The sequence below is a fragment of the Carica papaya genome, chromosome 2, assembly GCF_054855325.1.
Source record: "Carica papaya isolate Zhongbai chromosome 2, ASM5485532v1, whole genome shotgun sequence".
NCBI classification, from domain to species: Eukaryota; Viridiplantae; Streptophyta; class Magnoliopsida; order Brassicales; family Caricaceae; genus Carica; species Carica papaya.
In genome coordinates this window covers 35,117,724-35,138,630 of record NC_142310.1, presented here as the reverse complement: position 1 = coordinate 35,138,630, position 20,907 = coordinate 35,117,724, and the positions used below count along the sequence as shown (strand labels likewise).

The following is a 20,907-nucleotide window of genomic DNA, read 5'->3' as shown; positions in this document are numbered from 1 at the left end:
AAGCTGCAGATGCCTGCATTTATTTTCACACGGCAGATTTTTTTTTTTTTTTTTCTCTCATTGTGGTGAATCAATGGGAGAGAAAGCAAGCAATTAAGCACTAAATTATTATAAAAGAAATTCATAAAATATAGATTGTAATAAAATAATAATTTTTGTGTGAATAATTTAATATCTATATTGAAATTCAATTGTACAAATTATTTATAAAGTAAAATTCAATTTATTCAATTTAATTTATATTTTTATTCTTTTTTATAAAATTCCAACATTATTATTATTAAAAAAATATTAAAAATTAAAAAATAAAAAAAAATAAAAAATGGAAAATTGAAGCCCAAACCAACACGGTCTAATTATAAAACCAAGACCAGGCCTAGCCCTAGCCCGTTTTGTTCTTGCCCTAAGCTTCTTCCTTCTGTAAAACAGCCGTTACCCTTTCTCCTTGCCATCGCCCTCCTCCGTTCTTTTTCTTGTTTTCTCTCGGACAGACGGCTCGTTCTTGTTCACTATCGGTTCTTCCGTCTTTATCTTCGCGCCAAAGTCACTCATCTTCTTCCACCCCTTGGCTACGTGGTTCAACGAAACCACCATCAATGTACCTTAAACCCTAGAGTCTTTATTTAAAAACCTAAGTTTAAACGATGAAGACAGTATCAGGAAAAGTGATATCAACTGCTCCGATCTCTCTCTCCAAAGCCGCTTCGATAATCTCCAACTTCGCCGCCGCCGAAAACGGTGCATCCCAAGCCATCAGCGCTTACGTACGACGCGCCTCGGCCGCATTCACTGAGCTTGCTCACCTCCACAAGGAGCTCAAGTACTCATCCAAGTCGTCCGGAAAACGCAGATGGCCGAAGCCTGATGTTTCTCAGGAGCAAAACCCGCCAACAAGGATTGATGCTGACGGGGAGCCGAATCATCTCGCTGAGTTAAGCCAGGAAAGGAGTCAAGGGGAGAATATTGAGGGAGGGAAACACCGTAATAAGAAGAAGAAGGAGAGGGGTGAGTTTGATGATTTCGTGAAAAACGAGGATGAGAGTGCTGGGGTTAAATTTGAGATTGAGGGTGAGGAGAAGCTGATTCCGTTGGGTCGAGGAGAACGGAGCCATGAAGTTGAGGGCCTTGAAGGGGTGGATAAGGAGAGAAAGAAGCACAAGAAGAAGAAGATCAAGAACGAGGATGACGGGGTTGAGAATGTTAAGTTCGTGGAAAACGAATGTCCAATTGGCAAAACGCGAGATGGGGTCAAGATGGAGATATTAGCAGAAAGTAGGGAAGAGAAGAAGGAGGGTGAAGAGGCTTACGAGGGAGAGGACCTGCGTTCCGAGGAGCGTCGGAGTAAGAAAAAGAGGAGGAGAAAAAGCGAAGAGATTGTTAAGAAATAACGCTTAGCATGATTTTCTTAATAGTGTTTCTATTGGGGATTGAAGAAGATTTGATTTCAGAGCTTCAAAGCAATCTGTGGCTTAGAAGCTCATTTTGGTTACCTTTCTAGGGGTAATGCTCTCCCTGTATTTCATATCCAATTATAGTCTTCAATGAAATTTGTTTACAATTGATGCCTCTTCTTGGTGGAACTTTGCTTTTATTTTATTGCTCCCCAGTTTTACTTTAGTTAAATATTTGCATTATGTGGATCATTTATGACAAATCAAAACTACAGAAAGAACCCACCGTTGGTACATGTCCTGCATCTGCTAGGGAGTTTAGACATGATTATTGAACAACTGAATAAGCAGGTGTGTAATACTTTCTAGACTTATGGGCGCCTTGGCATTCTTGTTTAGTGTTTATATTAGGTGTGGATAGCTTGGTTTAGAGTGTTTCAATTTGGAAGAGATATTGGCCTGTGTAAAGGAAATTCCTATTTACTTGCACTTTGACATGGCACACACAATCATAGAACCAAGAATTTTCACTGATAATTGTATGCAAGAGAGTTGTGAGAGTAGGCTTTCCATAACATCTCTAGGGACTTAATGCCCAATACAATAAATAAGTGGAGAGAGGTCATTTATTGCTAGCTAGAAAGTTCTGTGACTGGTTCTCATAGCAGAAACCAGTCTTCTTGGAGTCATCTACTGATCAGATAAATATACCATGGAGTTTACCTTGTTGCGTAAGCCTGCTGCAAGCTTTAAAAAATCGATTATTAGGAGACTAGCCCTCGTTTCCGTCAGTGCTGAAGCTCCCTAGGACCTCTCCTCCTTTATATCTAGTGCTCTGCTTTTCGAAATATTTCAAGAATTGAGAAACAGTAGTCCCCCTGTCATAAGCATAAAATTGAAAGTTACCATAGTCTATGAGATGGCCGTAAGTCTTCCGCAGGGCCAAGTAATATGGTTGCACAGAAGAATCATCATATGGTGCTATTGATGCAAATTTCACTACTTGATTTTGTTTTTGTTGAACAAGAAGTTGTCCAATGCACTCAGAAAATGTATCTGTATCTGCATGGAAATGCTCGTAGTCAATATCAATTCTATCCAAGTCATACTTGCTTACTATCTCTGTTATTGATTTAATAGCATTTCTAACCCAAGAAGTAATTGATTTAGGGCTGAAATGGACATATTGGTCATTTATGGTATCACCACCAAGACTCATAGCAACCATGATATTAGAATGCTGGGTTTTGATGAAGGAAACTTGGGAAGGGGAGAGGTTTTCCATATCCCAATATACATGGAAGTCTCCATTGGTGGGAGAAGCTGGGAAGGATGTGTCACTATAGTCAGTGGCAAAGGATAGGATGAAGTGAACTTCAACACTGGACTTGATGGGTACATCTGAGAATATAACACCCTTATCTTCAGCTCCTATGTATTCTCTGAAGAGCTTGGAGTTCTCTGATTTTACTTGGAATGATAATAATGCAATGAACAAGGCTTGAAGAAGGAGAGAAACAAGGAACTTACGAAATACATTGCTGTTGCAAGCTGGAGTGGAATCCTTGTTTATGAGACTGGTATTTATTGGATTCAGGAATATTTAGATCGTTCTCTACCAACAAGATATTTGTTTCCATGCAACGGCCTTAATATACTTGAAGTATATTCTTCCTTGCGCTTATTTAAATTTTGTTACTAGGAAAGTATTCGTTTTGGTGCTAGTGTCGTCTCATCCATACCAATATTCTCTCATTGTGATTACGGGGACAAAACAAACATAATTTCTTCGCTTTTGCTCAAGTAGACATTTACCAAAATATCAAGTGCCTACTAACTAGTCTTGATTTAAATTGGATACAGGGCCTGGATTGATAATCCAGATTAATGTGAAATTTTACATCTATTATCTGTACAATGCAGGTGCATGTCTATAATTCATCTGTGTTTTGTGTTGGATTTACGATAGGTTTCATATGGTAGTAGCAGATGCTTAGTGTAGAGGATGCAGTTGTAAATCTGAGATTATGCTTGTTAGGATGACTAAGACCATTCTATTCTGGCTCTTATATGCAGTCAAAGGAGATGCTAAGAATCTTGGCTGCCATGACCCCAAGGACTGGGTACAGCAGCAGGTTTTTTTTCTTGACCAAAATATCATATATAAACAGGAATGGCTCATTTTCTTTTTTTTTTTGGAGCACTTCTAGTTACAAAAATATATTAATAATGAGGGTGTTAGATGTTCGTATTTTTCCTGCCTAAAGTCATCTTGGTGATTTTCTTGATAATGTCAGTGTGTGCGTGGATAATAAATGGCCGGATAAATCAAAAACTGCTGATTAGAATAGTTAAAAAAAACTTTATCACTGGTATTGACTGCTGCTTTGGAATCTGCTAACAACATGGCTTGGTTAAAGTAGCTAATCTCTATGAGTGAACTAAGATATTCACAACTAGCTACATCCACTCAAAAAGAAAAATTAAAAACAAAATAACTTTCTGCTACTTTCGGCAAGCAGTGGAGAGTTCAAGAATATAAATTTGGGATTAATTAGCTTTTTTCTCCCTGAACATTGGAAAAGATGAACAAAAACAATTGAAAATTTAATCTTTTTGGCAATATTATTGAGAACTTTTACATCAACATTATAGGAAATCTGAATTTTATAAAGACAAGTTTTCTCTTAAATCTCACCAAAAGAAAAAAAGGCAATTTTGTCCATAAATTGGTCCGTAGAAAAATAGATTAAAACTGCTGGAAAAAAAGAACACATACAACAATAAAAATTTCTGCTGGAAGTGAATCAAGGAGTTACTCAATTGTACTGCAGAGAAATACCAATTTCAATTATGTGAAATGTACATCAATTTTTAATTTCATGGTTGTATCACATGTCAAGCAATTTTTGTAATTAGGTTATTGTTGACTGCTATATTTTATTATTTAATTATTTATTTTAATTAATTAAAATGATGTAATTATAATTTTATTAAAATTATAATTTCATATAATTAGAATTTTAATAGAATAAAAATTTTTTTATTAGTAGTTTAGAAATTTTATAAATATTTTAAATATAATAATACGTAGGGTAAAAAATAAAATTATTATTATTTTTCTAAAAATTAACAATTATTCTCTCTTAGTGCCTGTTAATACTAGTTACTATTTTGTCTCTCTCTTTAAAAAAAAGGCAATTATGTGACCCATGTATCAAACTTCTAGTGCCTAGTGATCTAAGTGCAGACCCAGGAAGAATATTGTACAGGTTGATGAATGAGATCAGGAAGGATCGAAAAATTCAGTGTTTTTTTTTTTTTTTTTGGATTTCTGGATGAAAGAGAATATATATCTATGGATATGTGTATATAGTACTTTGTTTATCGTGTACATGACAATGGTAGCAGAGCTTTTGTATATAGGTTGGCGCCCCATTTTCAATATATTTCTACACTTTTAGCTCGAAAAAAAGGAGGTAGCAGAGATTATTCTTATTAACTCATGGCCATGGAGTTTCTTTAGTATATCCATTCATGTGCATGTTATGTTACCTACTTGAAACTTTGGCACCATTTCTATTAATCATTCACCATATCTTCATTATTGATATGGCAACCGGGGTACTTAAGCTTTTCAGGGACTTGATCATGATGTTTCAAACATAAACAAGTTTCTGGTTGCGTCTGATTATTGGGGTAACAAAACCATCCTTCCCCATGTAAATATATATACACACACATATATTATCAGCAATAGATGTAAAATACCATCAAAAGAGTTTGTCTCTGATATGCAGTAAAATATGCACCAGAAAGATGAAAGGCATCAAAGAGTAATGTTTAGGTTAATTTTTTTTGACAGTATTATTAAGACCTTTCGTATTGACCTTACAAGAATCTGGGTGTTACAAAAAAGAGTCCTCCCTCTTTTTCCTCTGGAACAACAAAAGAACCAAAAATAAAATCGGGAAATTTGAAATGAGGGAAAAAAAATTGCCAGAGAATCAATATCAGCTTGTATAAAGAAGTGAGTCATGTGATCAACACTTGGGAAGATCAGTTGGTGGAGGCAGTAGCTTCTGGTTGGGGAGTTTTCCATCTAAAACAACCCAAGCCATCTTAAGACCCCAACTAGTGTGGACTTCCAGGTGGCAATGCATGAACCATACCCCTGTCAGCACAGTTGATATTTCAATCATCATAAAAAAATTGGATCAACTCAACAAATAGAATGTATCTCACCTATTAACAACGTTATAAAGTTTGATAAACAATATTTGGGTTGATTAATTCTTAACAATAATACATTCCCTGTTGGAATTCATTTTTCTGCTTGCTAATACTAACCTGGGTTGTCTGCCAGAAACCGAATTGCTACCCAACCACCTGAAGGTACGCCAACGGTGTTCCTTTCAACAGGGTCAACCAGGTTGAAGGTTGCAGGATCCTTATTTGCATCAAAATTCCCAAAACCTTGACCAACAACAAAGAAATTGAAGCCATGCAAGTGAAGTGGGTGACTCTCTGCCCCGAGTATGCTTGTGTCCTGCATCACTAGCTCCACACTAGTGTTGAAAGGGAGCACCACCAGCTTTGTTCCATTGCTAACCATTGTGTTATTGGGTGGAGTTCCTGTATAATTAAAAGGAATAATGGGAGCGCTAGGAAACTTAGTGCTGTAAACCCCATTTGATTGTCCAAAGAAGTGAGCTTGAAGAAGAGCTGTTGTTGGCATTGAAAACGAGATATTGTTAATAGAGGCTGCAAACTTGGTTCCATTAGGCCCCTGGCAGGTATTGTTGTGTTGGCAAGGATTAGTTCCAAGGCCAACTGTGAAGAAAAATCGCCTATCAACCTTTTGGGGCACATTGGCAGGGAATTCTTTACTTGCCAAGCTACGGAGTTTATTTGTAAAATTTGTAGCGAAAGAGGTGTCATTTAGAGGAGGAAGAACTGGTTTGAAAAGAGCAAGATTCTTAGTTGAGACTCCTGAGTGAATGGTATTCGGTGGAAACTCATATTCTAAAATACCAGCAACTGTTGAGTTATCAAAAGTGCCTTGGCCTGTCACATAAGGTCTAGCAGTCATGAAGAAGGTGGCATTTGGGAAGTGAGGTTTGGTCTTGAGTAGCACATTTGTGGTTTGTCCTGGTGCAATCAAAATTGTTTCGGTTTCAAATGGTTTGACATAGCCAGCATCCACTTCAACAACTGTTAGCGTGTGATTTGCAATGCTGAAGAAGAGCTCATCGTTAAGTGCAGCATTGATCAGGCATAGAAGGTATGTCTTGCCATGTTTTACCTTCAGCTTAAATGTATCTGCCATATCCATCAGCACAAAATAAGATCAAATGAACTTTCTGGTCTTTGTAGAGACCATTTGTTCAATTTCAAATCTAATATTGAACTGTCATGATGATAGTTTTGCTTAATTTTCTATACCTTTAGCAGAGCAGTTGTACAAAGGTCCTGGTAGTCCATTGATGGTATAGGCATCAGAAACATTTGGGCCTCCGCCTGTTTGGAGTGCCTGGTTAATGATTGCCTCAGGATCTGCATTGAACCACTCTCCTGAAATTCAAATTTGTGTTGTATATTAGCACTTGATGTTCTCTGTACCATGTAAGCTTAAAATGATTGGAAATTCAAGTCCTTTTTGGTTCTGAACTATACCAAAAATTATAGGAACTTCCTTGTGAGGTTTGGTAAATGGGTAAGGAACACCATGCTTGGGAAGGATAATTATGGGACCATAGAGAGTTGATCTTAGCCATGAAATGTGAGCATGCCAGAAGAGAGTGCCCCGTTGGCCAACAATGGTGTAGTTATACACATAACTCTGGCCAGTTTGTATGGGGCATTGAGTCACATAAGCTGGTCCATCAGCCCACCCTGTCCGAAGCTGTCGAATCCCATGCCTGTTTCAGAGAATTTTCTTTTAGAAAATAATAATTCTGCAGAGGAAGATTAGATATAACTAAGTGATCTCAAGCAGGTCGATTTACCAGTGGATGGAGATATTATTTGGGACATGGTTAACAACTTTAATAAGTAGACGATCACCCTCCCTTGCTACAATCCGAGGTCCTGGGAACTTGCCATTTACTGATACAAGATTCTTGGTGTGGCAGAGACGTGTCACATTTTGCAATTTGATCTACAATGAAAAAATCTCAAACAATGTCAAAACAATACAAAGCAAAGCAAGTTGGTGATACTATATATGTAGTGTATATATATATATATATATAGTATGATACATACATCAAACTTGTAATGCCTTGTGATGCCAAGTGCTGGGTTCGGAAGAAGACTGCATATGCTGATGAATGAGAGTAGACAAGCTCCGAAGAATGCTTTTTGTGGACTAAGAGAAGCTCCCATTTTTCACCTCCCTGTATGTTTTCTTTCTTATATTTATTAAGCTCAAGGATTTTTGATTACTTTGGCACTATGAAGAACTTCTTTTTCTGCACATATACTGCAAAAGCGTACAATGTAGTGTAATATATAGAGATGGATGAGGCGTGTCTGGGTTTTGCTTAGGTGATAGAATTTATATAACTTGTAGAGAGAAAATTAGAATTGGGTTAATATAGCTACTTTGATTTGACCTGTTTGGTAGTGCAGAACAACTTTTGAGTGATTTCAAAGATAATCAATTTTAGTTGTTTGACCCCCTTTCTTTTCAAGTCAAACTTAGGCCTTATTGTAAACTAGTTTCATGATTTAACTTCTTATCACTTCTAGTAATCCCTCCACCATATTGTTTAATTGAAAAAAAAAAAGGGCAGCAAAAAGGAAAGAAATGAGAGATTGATGTATTAGCCATATAATAATGTTCCTTCTGTTGATCTGTATAAACACATCTATACTATATTTGTGTCTGTGTATATGTATGTCTGTGAAGAAGAGCAGATTGTCAACATCAACAGGTCACCGTAGCTTTACTGTGGAAGCAATTTTTACTCAAGCAAACAGGAAGAAAGAGCTTATCAACATATATGTATGTATATAAACATACATATAGATTTATTTATTTCGGTTGATTATAGTGCAGGATTGAGATAACAGTCAATACAATTCACTTAAGGACTTTACTTAACTCAATTACTTGTATTCTTAGTTTATTGTTATGAGGCATGCCATATCAACAAAAATAAACACTCAATATTTTATTTATTAGTAAAATTAAATTTAATATCAAAATATTTAGAAATATTATGAATAAATGGATGAGCTAAGTTCAATTATTTATTATCAAAGTAAATGTAAAATAGTTGAAAGTGGGTTCTTATGACTTTCATAATCCCATCTTTTCAAATAAAATAAAAAAACTGATTTCCGAAGATTCACTTTCATTATTGGCAAGTCTACCAAGTGAAAATTGTGATAGAAAAGGGGGAAAATGTTCAGTCTTTGTCGTTTATGGTCTTTTTTTTTAGATATAACTTTGAACACGATTGTCATTGGTTACCCTTTCACTATATTTAGTAACATTGGTGGACATATTAGCTCTCAATATCTGAAAGCAACTTTACCATATATATGTCTATGATCCTAATGGGGTATGGAGTTAATCAGCACTGTAATTTCTGATAAAGCATGGAAGAGAGGTCCTTTGATCCTATCAGATTATCTTTTTGATTAGAAAGGATTATATATATATATATATATCATATATGTATATACCCACATGCATATGTGCCTGTGAAACAGCTTCAATACGGTTGTAGGTTTTGATTTAGCTTATTTCCTATTCAATTATTTAGTTTAGTTCCCATATTATCATCAAAAAGTTAGTTTTATAGTTAAAATTCTTTTACTTTATTTGAAGATCACGAGTTTAAATCTCATCAATAATATAGAACTTACTCACACAGTGCCTAATCCAAATTGGACTTCTTCTCAACAAATTATAACGTATCAGCCATATGCACTCCTCAACAGCGACCTGAAGAGATAGATATTCATCCAGGCATGACCTCCATTAATCCTTCGCTTGCGGAGGACTCCAGAATGTAACTTCTCTGTTCGATGAAATGCCTGTCTCAGCTTTCCTGGTAAACCTTCGTCTCGCTGTATGAATCAGTGGAAAAGCGAACTTCATTTGTCTCCTTCATGGAGGTTGTATGGCAGCTTCTATGGCCAAACAGACGGAGGAATACTCCATAATGCATTCTCTCTGCTCTATGAAATGCCTGACCCAATAATTTCCTACTAAACCCTCTTCATCTCGTTGTATAAATCAGTGAAGCATTAAGGAAATCTATTCATCCCCTGCATTGAGTTGCTGTAGCAGCTTCTGTAGCCTAAGAGGTGGAGGAGGATTCCAGAGGGCATTCTCTCTGTTCGATGAAATGCCCGAGCCCACACTTGCCAGGTACACCTTCTTCATCTCATTGTATAAGTCATGGTGATGGAGTTTTTGCTTCCTTAACACACTCTTATTAACTCATGGCCATGGAGTTTTTTCTTTTTCTTTTTTTAATATATCCATTCTGTGCGTGTTAAATTACCTACTTGAAGCTTTGGCACCATTTCTATTAATCATTCACCATTTCTATTAAGCATTTCAGGGACTTGATCATGATGTAAACAACAGAAACAAGTTTCTGGTTGTGTCTGATTATTGGGGTAACAAAACCATCCTTCCCCATGTAAATATATACACACACACATATTATCAGCAATAGATGTAAAATACCATCAAAAGAGTTTGTCTCTGATATGCAGTAAAATATGCACCAGAAAGATGAAAGGCATCAAAGAGTAATGTTTAGGTTAATTTTTTTTGACAGTATTATTAAGACCTTTCGTATTGACCTTACAAGAATCTGGGTGTTACAAAAAAGAGTCCTCCCTCTTTTTCCTCTGGAACAATAAAAGAACTATAAATAAAACCAGGAAATTTCAAATGAGAAAAAAAAAAATTGCCAGAGAATCAGTATCAGCTTGTATAAGGAAGTGAGTCATGTGATCAACACTTGGGAAGATCAGTTGGTGGAGGCAGTAGCTTCTGGTTGGGGAGTTTTCCATCTAAAACAACCCAAGCCATCTTTAGACCCCAACTAGTGTGGACTTCCAGGTGGCAATGCATGAACCATATTCCTGTCAGCACAGTTGATATTTCAATCATCATAAAAAAATTGGATCAATTCAACAAATAGAATGTATCTCACCTATTAACAACGTTATAAAGTTTGATAAACAATATTTGGGTTGATTAATTCTTAACAATAATACATTCCCTGTTGGAATTCATTTTTCTGCTTGCTAATACTAACCTGGGTTGTCTGCCAGAAACCGAATTGCTACCCAACCACCTGAGGGTACACCAACGGTGTTCCTTTCAACAGGGTCAACCAGGTTGAAGGTTGCAGGATCCTTATTTGCATCAAAATTCCCAAAACCTTGACCAACAACAAAGAAATTGAAGCCATGCAAGTGAAGTGGGTGACTCTCTGCCCCGAGTATGCTTGTGTCCTGCATCACTAGCTCCACACTAGTGTTGAAAGGGAGCACCACCAGCTTTGTTCCATTGCTAACCATTGTGTTATTGGGTGGAGTTCCTGTATAATTAAAAGGAATAATGGGAGCGCTAGGAAAATTAGCGCTGTAAACCCCATTTGATTGTCCAAAGAAGTGAGCTTGAAGAAGAGCTGTTGTTGGCATTGAAAACGAGATGTTGTTAATAGAGGCTGCAAACTTGGTTCCATTAGGCCCCTGGCAGGTATTGTTGTGTTGGCAAGGATTAGTTCCAAGGCCAACTGTGAAGAAAAATCGCCTATCAACCTTTTGGGGCACATTGGCAGGGAATTCTTTACTTGCCAAGCTACGGAGTTTATTTGTAAAATTTGTAGCGAAAGAGGTGTCATTTAGAGGAGGAAGAACTGGTTTGAAAAGAGCAAGATTCTTAGTTGAGACTCCTGAGTGAATGGTATTCGGTGGAAACTCATATTCTAAAATACCAGCAACTGTTGAGTTATCAAAAGTGCCTTGGCCTGTCACATAAGGTCTAGCAGTCATGAAGAAGGTGGCATTGGGGAAGTGAGGTTTGGTCTTGAGTAGCACATTTGTGGTTTGTCCTGGTGCAATCAAAATTGTTTTGGTTTCAAATGGTTTGACATAGCCAGCATCCACTTCAACAACTGTTAGCGTGTGATTTGCAATGCTGAAGAAGAGCTCATCGTTAAGTGCAGCATTGATCAGGCGTAGAAGGTATGTCTTGCCATGCTTTACCTTCAGCTTAAATGTATCTGCCATATCCATCAGCACAAAATAAGATCAAATGAACTTTCTGGTCTTTGTAGACTCCATTTGTTCGATTTCAAATCTAATATTGAACTGTCATGATGATAGTTTTGCTTAATTTTCTATACCTTTAGCAGAGCAGTTGTACAAAGGTCCTGGTAGTCCATTGATGGTATAGGCATCAGAAACATTTGGGCCTCCGCCTGTTTGGAGTGCCTGGTTAATGATTGCCTCAGGATCTGCATTGAACCACTCTCCTGAAATTCAAATTTGTGTTGTATATTAGCACTTGATGTTCTCTACACTATTTAAGCTTAAAATGATTGGAAATTTGAGTCCTTTTTGGTTCTGAACTATACCAAATATTATAGGAACTTCCTTGTGAGGTTTGGTAAATGGGTAAGGAACACCATGCTTGGGAAGGATAATTATGGGACCATAGAGAGTTGATCTTAGCCATGAAATGTGAGCATGCCAGAAGAGAGTGCCCCTTTGGCCAACAATGGTGTAGTTATACACATAACTCTGGCCAGTTTGTATGGGGCATTGAGTCACATAAGCTGGTCCATCGGCCCACCCTGTTTGAAGCTGTCGAATCCCATGCCTGTTTTGGAGAATTCAAATTAGGGATGTGCATGAAAAACAGATAATCAATTCAAATAAGAAAAGAGAAAAAAAAAAAAAAGAATAGTTCCAAACCGATGTACATGAATGTTAAGCATACCAGTGGATGGAAATATTATTTGGGACATGGTTAAGAACTTTAATAAGTAGACGGTCACCTTCCCTTGCTACAAGCTGAGGTCCTGGGAACTTGCCATTTACCAATACAAGGCTCTTGGTATGGCAAAGACGTGTTACATTTTGCAATTTGATCTACAATGAGAAAATCTCAAACAATGTCAAAACAATACAAAGCAAAGTGAGTTGGTGATACTATATGTACATATGTAGTATATATATAGTACTATACATACATCAAACTTGTAATGCCTTGTGATGCCAAGTGCTGGGTTCGGAAGAAGACTGCATATGCTGATGAATAAGAGTAGACAAGCTCCGAAAAATGCTTTTCGTGGACGAAGAGAAGCTCCCATTTTTCACCTCCCTGTATGTTTTCTTTCTTATATTTATATGGTCAAGAATTTTAATTACTTGGGTGCCTTGAAGCACTTATTTTTTCTGCACATATACTGCAGAAGCTTACAATGTAGTGTAAATATATATAGATGGATGAGGCGTGTCTGGGTTTTGCTTAGGTGATAGAATTTACATAATTTGTGAAGAGAAAATTAGAATTGGTTCATATAGCTACTGTGATTTGACCTGTTTGGTAGTGTAGAACAACTTTTGAGTGATTGCAAAGATAATGAACTTTAATTGTTTGACCTCCTTTCTCTTCAACTCAAACTTAAGCCTTTTATTTTTTATTATCATCAAAATTAGACCTTATTGTAAAGTGATTTCATGATTTAACTTCTTATCACTTCTAATAATATCTCCACCTTATTGTTTAACTGAGAAAAAAAGGCAGCAAAAAGGAAAGAAAATGAGAGATTGATTGGCAGCCATACCTATCATTGGTTCCCATGTCACTATTTACATAATTACCATTGTTAACATTTTGAAGGCAAAAATAATTTAACTATCAATGTTGAAAGCAACATATGGGTATTATGTAAAGTAAGTCTTGATTCATATAATAGTGTCTACATATAATGACGTTCTTTTTGTATAAACCCATATATTATCTGTCTGTATGTATATATGTCTGTGAATATGAGCAGATTGTCAACCTCAACAGGTCATCATAGCTTTACTGTAGAAGCAATTTTTCTTCAAGCAAACAGGAAGGAGCTTATCGACAAAGTGATCTAGACAACATACATATATAAACATATATGTATTTCGGTTGATTACAATGCAGGAATGAGATACCAGTCATATAATTCTCAAGCTTGTAATGTATATACGTGTAATATGTAGTCATACCAACTACCAACTAACCATTTAAGCAAAGAAAAAAAAGTTACTCTCTCTTTGCCTCTCCTTTTCCATCTATTGGTGAGGAGAAAGTCCATCCAAGCTTGTGTTATATATATATATATATATATATATGCTGAAAGTCATTACACAGTATACACAAGTAGTATTTCGTTAGTATTTATTATATATCCTGGTAAATACTGGACAAATAGCACAAAATTTCACACTTGTATTCTTCTTTTTCTCCATCCAGTTTCTGTTACCTTGGACCCTGCTAGGGCAGTTCAGTCTACCAGTGGGCTTGACCTATGGAGGGGGCACAACCAAGGCCCAGCCCACCTCAGAGCTTGACCAAGGCCCAGCCCACCCCAGAGCTTGACCAAGGCCCAGCCCATCTCAGAGCTTGACCAAGGCCCAGCCACCTCAGAGCTTGACCAAGGCCCAGCCCATCTCAGACCTGGACCAAGGCCCAGCCCATCTTGACGAATGGTCATGGCTAAAAGATTATTTTTTATTAATATACAAGTATAATCTATCTTCAATTAAAAACATATATATATATATATATATGTAATACATATAGAATCTATCTTTAGTTTCCAAGAGAAAAAAGGTTAAGAACATTAATAAAGATTCTTTTACCCTAACGAAGACAAATTAATTAATCAATTATTCAATAATGTAAAGGAGAGCATAAGTAAAAGCTAAGGAAGCCCTTATTCATATTTTATATATAGTGGGGTGTATGTATGTACCACTTACAAAACCCCATAGGAGTATATAGTAACTTTTTAAGTAACTGAAGAAAAGAATGAATCATCCATGCCTATAAATTGGGTAAATGGCAGAACATCAATCAGACTTCATTGGGAGCTTGACAAGAACAATGGGAATATTGGAGAGTTGCAGAGGATTGATCTTTGTGTTTTCAGTGTTTTTACTTGCTTTACTTGTAGGAGGTGAAAGTATCACACAGCAAAAGATCAAGGTAATGAACCTTTCACTTTATCTTAGTTTTGATTATAACCTTCACTAATTTAGAATATTTTATTATTTCAAACGTATTAGTTGAAATAATATATATATATATATATCTTAATTACTGTAAATATTGATTAAATATATAATACCAAATTCATCTTTAATTTTATTGTTGCAGGAGAATTGTACATACACAATTACTGTTCAAACGACATGTACTAAAGGTGCTGATACCTCAAACCATGTTAGCTTGAGATTTGGCGATACAAAATCAAATGACATCTTGGTGAGACACTTGAACTCGAAAAAGATAAGGAGATTGGATCCGTTAGATCCTGTTGTCCTCAATGACATACCTACAAAACCATTTCAAGCTTGTGTGGTGGATGAATTTGAAGTTAAAGGTCAGTGCCTAGAATCAGCTGTTTGTTACTTATACTTGAAACTAGTCGGAGATGATGACTGGCGGCCTGGTTTTATACATGTTAAGGCACTCGAAAAACCTCATCTAAGCTCAGAATATTTTTATTTCCGACGTTATCTTCCAAGGCATGTTTGGCATGGTTCTGATGTGTGTGATAGTGAGGTCACTCCTTTTGGTATCAAGCACAAGAGAAAGGTGTTTGCAGAGAAATCGACTCACAGTAAGGTATTGTTGGTGCCATAGAAGTGTTAATTAAGGGTTTATATATTTGTCTGCTAAATTAAATTATTGTTGATGTTTTGAAATGTAACGTTCTGATTAAAAATAATTTAGCTGTTATCATGCAATTAATCATTCAACAAACTAATAATTTCTATCATATCTAAATTTATTTATATCGTTCAAATAGCAAAATATATACTAGTGTATAAAATTTATTTTGAAAATATTCTAATTTGATTCGAACATATTTTTTATCATTCAATTCTTAAATATTAGTTTATTAATACGTGATAATTAAATATAATTTATAATAATATCTAAAAAATTAACATAGTATTTTTATTTAATATAAACTCAGCTATGAATTAAAACAATCTAAAAAAATAATTATCGCATGCATATTTTTTTTCTTCTAATGTCTTTTATTATATTTAAATAAAATAAACTAATTATTCTTATTAAATTTATCAAAGTTTATTTTCAACTATTATAATTTTTAAATTCTATATAAAATTGAATATGGAAAAAAAAAATACTAATTTTTTTTATTAAAATTTTCATAGATGTAATAAAAATTACGAGGACTGAACAATGAAAAATTTTAGAATCTAATTATAGTATCAATAATTTTAAAATTAAAATCAATTTATTTATTTTTTAAATGGACGTGTTAAAGGTCGATCGGTGATTAAGTAAAGGTGGGGAATACTACTAGAGTGTAATACATATATACGTATTAAAAAAAAAAAAGTACTGGTAACGGACGGTTGGGATTTAATTAGGAACGTTGACAAAAGGTATGAGGAATGTACGACAGAGATAGGTAAAGGACGACAAGAGACAAACAAAAAGGCAAAAAAGACGGTCCACAGGCTCTGCAATCTGCATTCTCTGTACTTTATAATAACATTTCATTAATCACCATAAATTCTTATGAAATTTAATAAAATATTAATATACAAAAATTATAAACTAAACAAATTATTAAAAACTTAAATATTGCAGTCCTATTAATATATAAATAAATTAAACTCTTATCTCATTAAATAAATACACATTACTCATAATCTGTATCTTTACCTTCCAATACACACACACATATATATATATATGTGTGTGTGTGTGTGTGTATATATAGATCTATAGGTAGGGAACTAACGGGCTTGTGATGTAATGTCTTGTTCCCTGGGTAAAAAAGCTAATTGGTAATAGGTACCTTTTCATATAATGTTTTTACTGAGAAATGTGCCTCTAATTGCATGCTCCTCATCAATGCACACGTGGAAAAGTATCTCCTACCTACACCCTCCTCTAAACTAATATATACATACATATATATATATATATATATACAGACACATATATACATATATACATTCAAATTCTACCCTTACATTTACCATACAAATTTAATCAGTTGTACAAAATTATTTTTGAACTGAATTGTAAGTACTTTTGTCCATTTTTATTACTCTGAGTTTAAATCATGGGTTATGCCTTCAATTTTTCATCATTTTATTAAGAGAGTATATTATTTATATATATTTATTATTTAATATATATATATGTATATAATTTTAAATGTCAGTGGTGAATGAATGATTGGGATGATGATTTTTTGTTAAAAAATAAAAATAAAAAAGGGTAAGTGTAATTTACTAAAAAAATCAAAATTCCCACAAGAGATAGAATCCATTTCAATCATCCCATAATATTAATTCAAATTTTAATTGGAAAAGTATAAGTTTTTTTGTTCCTGTATGTATGTATGCCTGCCTGCAAGACAGATCCAGCATGTGGGTATATAAATATATACATATATATATATATATATATACACATACATACATACATATGGACTCAAATGTTCACCAACAACAAAAAAAAAAAAAACTTCTCCTCAACCAACAATTATAACATATTATTTTATCTTAATTATGAATTAGATTGTATTTTTTTATATATCTTTGCATGGAGATTAATTATATAACTTTATATTTAGTGGATATGTATATCACTTAAATGTATATATTAATAAGAAAAATTTTCATATAAAAAATGTATCGAAATTTGAACTTTACGATGCATATATGTATTGTTACATCTTATTCATTCTGTTTGACAGAAGAAGTAAATAAGGTGATCATAATGACATAATCATTCAACTTTTTCCCTTTCATTCTCTCTCTCTCTCTCTCTCTCTCTCTCTCTCTCTCTCCCTCTCTGCAACTACTGAAACCTTCACTGAATGCCCCTCTCATGGAAACATCACCATGACAACCCTCCCCCTGTACTTTCCTCTCCATTAACCCCCCTTTCTCTCTCCATCCTTTTTGTCCCTCTCTTAATCTCATCTCTCTCTCCTCCCCATATATATTGATTATATTATGTATATGTATACTCCAACTGTGTAGACTGCGACTTGGTAGCACTGTCTCTTTACTCGTTTGTCAATACATATACGTATAGATAAGTATAACCCAGTAAGCAGTTCTATATATATAATCACCCAAGAAGTTTGTATAACAGATAATATATGATATATAATATATAATGTCTCCTTCAGGTTCTTCAAGGTGGTGTCCGACTCCAGAGCAGGTGATGATATTGGAGGAGATGTACAGGAGTGGGATCAGGACTCCTAATGCTTCTCAAATCCAACAAATAACTTCTCATCTCTCCAGCTACGGAAAGATTGAAGGGAAGAATGTGTTTTACTGGTTTCAGAACCATAAGGCTCGGGACAGACAGAAGATGAGAAGGAAGCTTGCTAAACAGCTTCTTCTTCAACAACAACTGCTCCATCATCAATATATTCTGCAGCAAAATCAAGCCAAGCATGGCTGTCACCTCGGTAATAATTACTTATTTGGTGTCCTTCAGTCTCCAGCGTCTGCTTCTGGGTCAACTTCTGCTTTTCAGAACCAACTTTCTTGCTGTAATGTTAACTTATCTTCAGCTGCTGCGCCTTATAACTTTCTTCCTCACCAGGTAGTATCCAATCTATCTATCTATCTATCTATATATATGTACGTATGTATGTATGTATGTATGTATATATGCATGTATCTTCATATCCAAGCTTCTAAGTGATTTTCTCCAATTGTCTTCGGTTAGTAATATGGTATCTTATTATATATACACATTTAAGACTATGGAATTATATATATATATATATATACACATACGGGTAGATCCCATGTTTCCTTTCTGATTTTTATAGGTTAGATATAAGTTGCTGTGTGTGTGTGTGCGCGTGTAAATATATGTTCACCTAGCTAGATTAATACATGGGATATTGGAAGAATATTGCTTAATTTTAATTGCTTAGGCTAATTTCCAATTAATTAACTCAAAATTATGGTAAAACCTTTTCATGTATATATATCCTTAAGAACTATATGTATTTGGAGCAAATATGTTCCATAAAAATTTAAAATCATTTATAAATCTAAATTTTTATGTTTAAAAATGTGTATAATATATATATATATATATATATATATATACACATATGGTATACGTGCACTTCCAAGTAGTATATGTTGAAGTGACTTTCCAAACCCATCCAATTTTTTTTTTTTCTCTTTCACTACTTCTTTATACGTGAATGTAATTACTTACTGTTAATTATCATATTGCAGAGATATATATATATATATATCCTTCAATAATAAATTAGGCAATTAATTTTGTACTTATGTAACTAATTCTGGATTAGGGTTCTGGAGCTGATCGTGAAGATAATCATAAACAGATGATGAGTCACATGTGGATGGTAGACAAGATTCCAGACAAGTCAGCAGTTGATCAGATGATGGAAAAGACATCAATGATGAGAATGAATGGCTGTGATTGGACGATGATGGATCATGTGGATCCAGCACTTGCACCACCACCAGGACTTTCCTCCGCCGCCTCCTCCTCCACCAGACCACCTCTCGAAACCCTTCAACTCTTCCCAGTCAACCCTTCCAACTAACTCAACTGTCCTTTTCCCTTAATTAACTCCTAATTAAATAAATTAATTAACTTAATTAATTAATAATTACTCTTGTTTTTGTCATGTGCTGTAGTAGCTATTTGTCTGGATTCTGATGAGAAAGATCTCAATTGCCTGAAGAGTAATTGGAAGCAGCTAGTACTAGTGTTTTTTATATATATATATATATATATTCTATAATAATTTGAATTAATTAATTAAAAAAGATAATTTTAATTCTAGTTTTGATCTTGTCTGTATGTGTGTTTTAAAAAGCTGCTATATATATAAGTGCAAGACCAGTACTTGATGGACATATAATGGTAGGGTGATCAGCTTTTTCACTTGTATTGGACCTTTCAGACTAGTCAATGCAATATAAATATATATTTATATATATATATATATAAAGATTACCCAGATAAGATTATAAAAAGAAAATTCTATATAGATTATAATTTTTAATATACGTATATATGTATGTATAACTTTGGTTTAATGAAATATTCCAATATGGGGACAAATGAAACTTTTCTTGGTGGAAAAAGGTAATTCATGTTAAGTAATGTCTGAGTTGAAATGACAGGGCAAGTTTTCCCCCTGTGGTATGTAGTGATTAGGACTTCTACTGTTATCTGTAATTTTTCACTTTTTTAATTATTAATTTCAAAACTATTTACCCAGTACTAATTAATTTTAAAATATTAAATTTAAAGTTATTAGTTAATTTAAAATTATTAATATTAACTTAAATTTAAAGTTATTAGTTTATATATGCATATATATATATATATGTATATTTGAGTGTAACTCACTGCTCCTCATGAGTATATGAAGAAGTACAGTGAACGAGCATGCAACGTCAATGGAATAGAGAACAAGATACATAAATAAACAAACATATATATATATATACACACACACATACATACACACACATTATATTGTATCAAGCCTGGAAGAAATAGAGAACAAGAAAACAAAGGCAGTCTGATTCTGTTTGGAAGAAAGGGGTAGGCAAAGACATCATGATACCATTTCAGTCTCCTGTGAAGTTAATTACTACCTATATAAACAGAGCTAGATATACATTCAAAATAATGGCATGTCCCAATCTCAAACATTCACGAAACCAACAATTATAATAAATATTTTTCTGCTAAAAACATTTTTTTAAAAAATATGTGGGATGTGTATATATATATATATATATATATATATATGTGTGTGTGAATGTGTGTGTGTGTGTGTGTATATAATCAAGTTGCGGGAAAAATGAATAAGGTGATGGAAAATGGGTCACAAGAAAGTACCAGACAATATTTTGTTTCATGGCCAAGAAAGCAGTGTCTGGAAGTTTTTCCCACTACATACATACACAAACATATATATATACACACACACACACACACACACACATTAATTGTTAAGTATATAGATGGACAGCACATTGATTATGGGGTTTCTTCTCATAGAATACAAAACCAGACATAAACATTTGGTGTCCTTCCATCCCCCAGCAAATTAAATTTTTGTTCCTGCAAATTGGATTGATGCCTCCTCTACGTACAACTGTATAAGTATAGGAGTAGCAAAAAGGATTTATACAAGGGTTTCTTTTATGAAGTTTAATATTTTTAATTTAAGTTGTGAACATGCAATGG

The 20,907-nt window shown here is 34.4% G+C and overlaps 4 protein-coding genes and 1 pseudogene across 11 annotated transcripts; 2 read left to right on the top strand and 3 right to left on the bottom strand.

The window, feature by feature from the left end:
• Nucleotides 1–386: 386 nt before the first annotated feature.
• LOC110808564 (uncharacterized) lies at nucleotides 387–15,418 on the top strand. 8 transcript variants are annotated; one of them, XM_088214373.1, is made up of 9 exons: nucleotides 387–1,500; nucleotides 2,562–2,971; nucleotides 3,468–3,526; nucleotides 5,758–6,675; nucleotides 7,390–8,400; nucleotides 9,278–9,777; nucleotides 10,698–11,615; nucleotides 13,888–14,622; nucleotides 14,794–15,418. In XM_088214373.1, the coding sequence occupies exon 1, from the start codon at nucleotides 645–647 to the stop codon at nucleotides 1,386–1,388; it is 744 nt and encodes a 247-aa protein (XP_088070499.1). In that variant the 5' UTR covers nucleotides 387–644; the 3' UTR covers nucleotides 1,389–1,500; nucleotides 2,562–2,971; nucleotides 3,468–3,526; nucleotides 5,758–6,675; nucleotides 7,390–8,400; nucleotides 9,278–9,777; nucleotides 10,698–11,615; nucleotides 13,888–14,622; nucleotides 14,794–15,418. The 8 variants fall into 8 exon arrangements, with proteins under 8 accessions (XP_088070499.1, XP_088070500.1, XP_088070504.1 ...); XM_088214374.1 differs by having other exon boundaries at nucleotides 5,758–7,791; nucleotides 8,305–8,400; XM_088214378.1 differs by having other exon boundaries at nucleotides 5,758–8,400; nucleotides 14,794–15,019; nucleotides 15,106–15,418.
• Nucleotides 2,014–3,147, bottom strand: LOC110808536 (chitinase 2-like; annotated as a pseudogene).
• On the bottom strand, nucleotides 5,234–7,798 carry LOC110808535 (laccase-17-like). The gene is made up of 6 exons (XM_088214371.1): nucleotides 7,659–7,798; nucleotides 7,400–7,551; nucleotides 7,068–7,312; nucleotides 6,837–6,965; nucleotides 5,742–6,713; nucleotides 5,234–5,565 (listed from the first exon to the last, which is right to left on the bottom strand). The coding sequence occupies exons 1-6, from the start codon at nucleotides 7,776–7,778 to the stop codon at nucleotides 5,435–5,437; spliced, it is 1,749 nt and encodes a 582-aa protein (XP_088070497.1). The 5' UTR covers nucleotides 7,779–7,798; the 3' UTR covers nucleotides 5,234–5,434.
• On the bottom strand, nucleotides 10,171–12,766 carry LOC110808562 (laccase-17). Its single transcript, XM_022034091.2, has 6 exons — nucleotides 12,626–12,766; nucleotides 12,373–12,524; nucleotides 12,008–12,252; nucleotides 11,777–11,905; nucleotides 10,682–11,653; nucleotides 10,171–10,505 (listed from the first exon to the last, which is right to left on the bottom strand). The coding sequence occupies exons 1-6, from the start codon at nucleotides 12,743–12,745 to the stop codon at nucleotides 10,375–10,377; spliced, it is 1,749 nt and encodes a 582-aa protein (XP_021889783.2). The 5' UTR covers nucleotides 12,746–12,766; the 3' UTR covers nucleotides 10,171–10,374.
• A 2,047-nt stretch (nucleotides 15,419–17,465) lies between the features above and the next one.
• Nucleotides 17,466–19,394, top strand: LOC110808534 (uncharacterized). Its single transcript, XM_022034058.2, has 2 exons — nucleotides 17,466–18,252; nucleotides 18,983–19,394. Exons 1-2 carry the CDS (start codon nucleotides 17,815–17,817, stop codon nucleotides 19,241–19,243), a joined length of 699 nt encoding a protein of 232 aa, XP_021889750.1. The 5' UTR covers nucleotides 17,466–17,814; the 3' UTR covers nucleotides 19,244–19,394.
• The last annotated feature ends 1,513 nt before the right edge of the window (nucleotides 19,395–20,907 follow it).

Bases quoted from the DNA above. Each gene is read 5' to 3' on its own strand.
- LOC110808564 (XM_088214376.1), top strand. From the start codon at position 645: ATGAAGACAGTATCAGGAAAAGTGATATCAACTGCTCCGATCTCTCTC.
- LOC110808535 (XM_088214371.1), bottom strand. From the start codon at position 7,778: ATGGGAGCTTCTCTTAGTCCACAAAAAGCATTCTTCGGAGCTTGTCTA. The intron at 7,313-7,399 runs GTAAATCGACCT...TCTCTGAAACAG, and splicing joins AATAATATCTCCATCCACTG to GCATGGGATTCGACAGCTTC. The intron at 5,566-5,741 runs GTTAGTATTAGC...CTGTGCTGACAG, and splicing joins GTTTCTGGCAGACAACCCAG to GGGTATGGTTCATGCATTGC.
- LOC110808562 (XM_022034091.2), bottom strand. From the start codon at position 12,745: ATGGGAGCTTCTCTTCGTCCACGAAAAGCATTTTTCGGAGCTTGTCTA. The intron at 12,253-12,372 runs GTATGCTTAACA...TCTCCAAAACAG, and splicing joins AATAATATTTCCATCCACTG to GCATGGGATTCGACAGCTTC. The intron at 11,654-11,776 runs GTATAGAAAATT...TGGATATGGCAG, and splicing joins GTACAACTGCTCTGCTAAAG to ATACATTTAAGCTGAAGGTA.
- LOC110808534 (XM_022034058.2), top strand. From the start codon at position 17,815: ATGTCTCCTTCAGGTTCTTCAAGGTGGTGTCCGACTCCAGAGCAGGTG. The intron at 18,253-18,982 runs GTAGTATCCAAT...ATTCTGGATTAG, and splicing joins ATAACTTTCTTCCTCACCAG to GGTTCTGGAGCTGATCGTGA.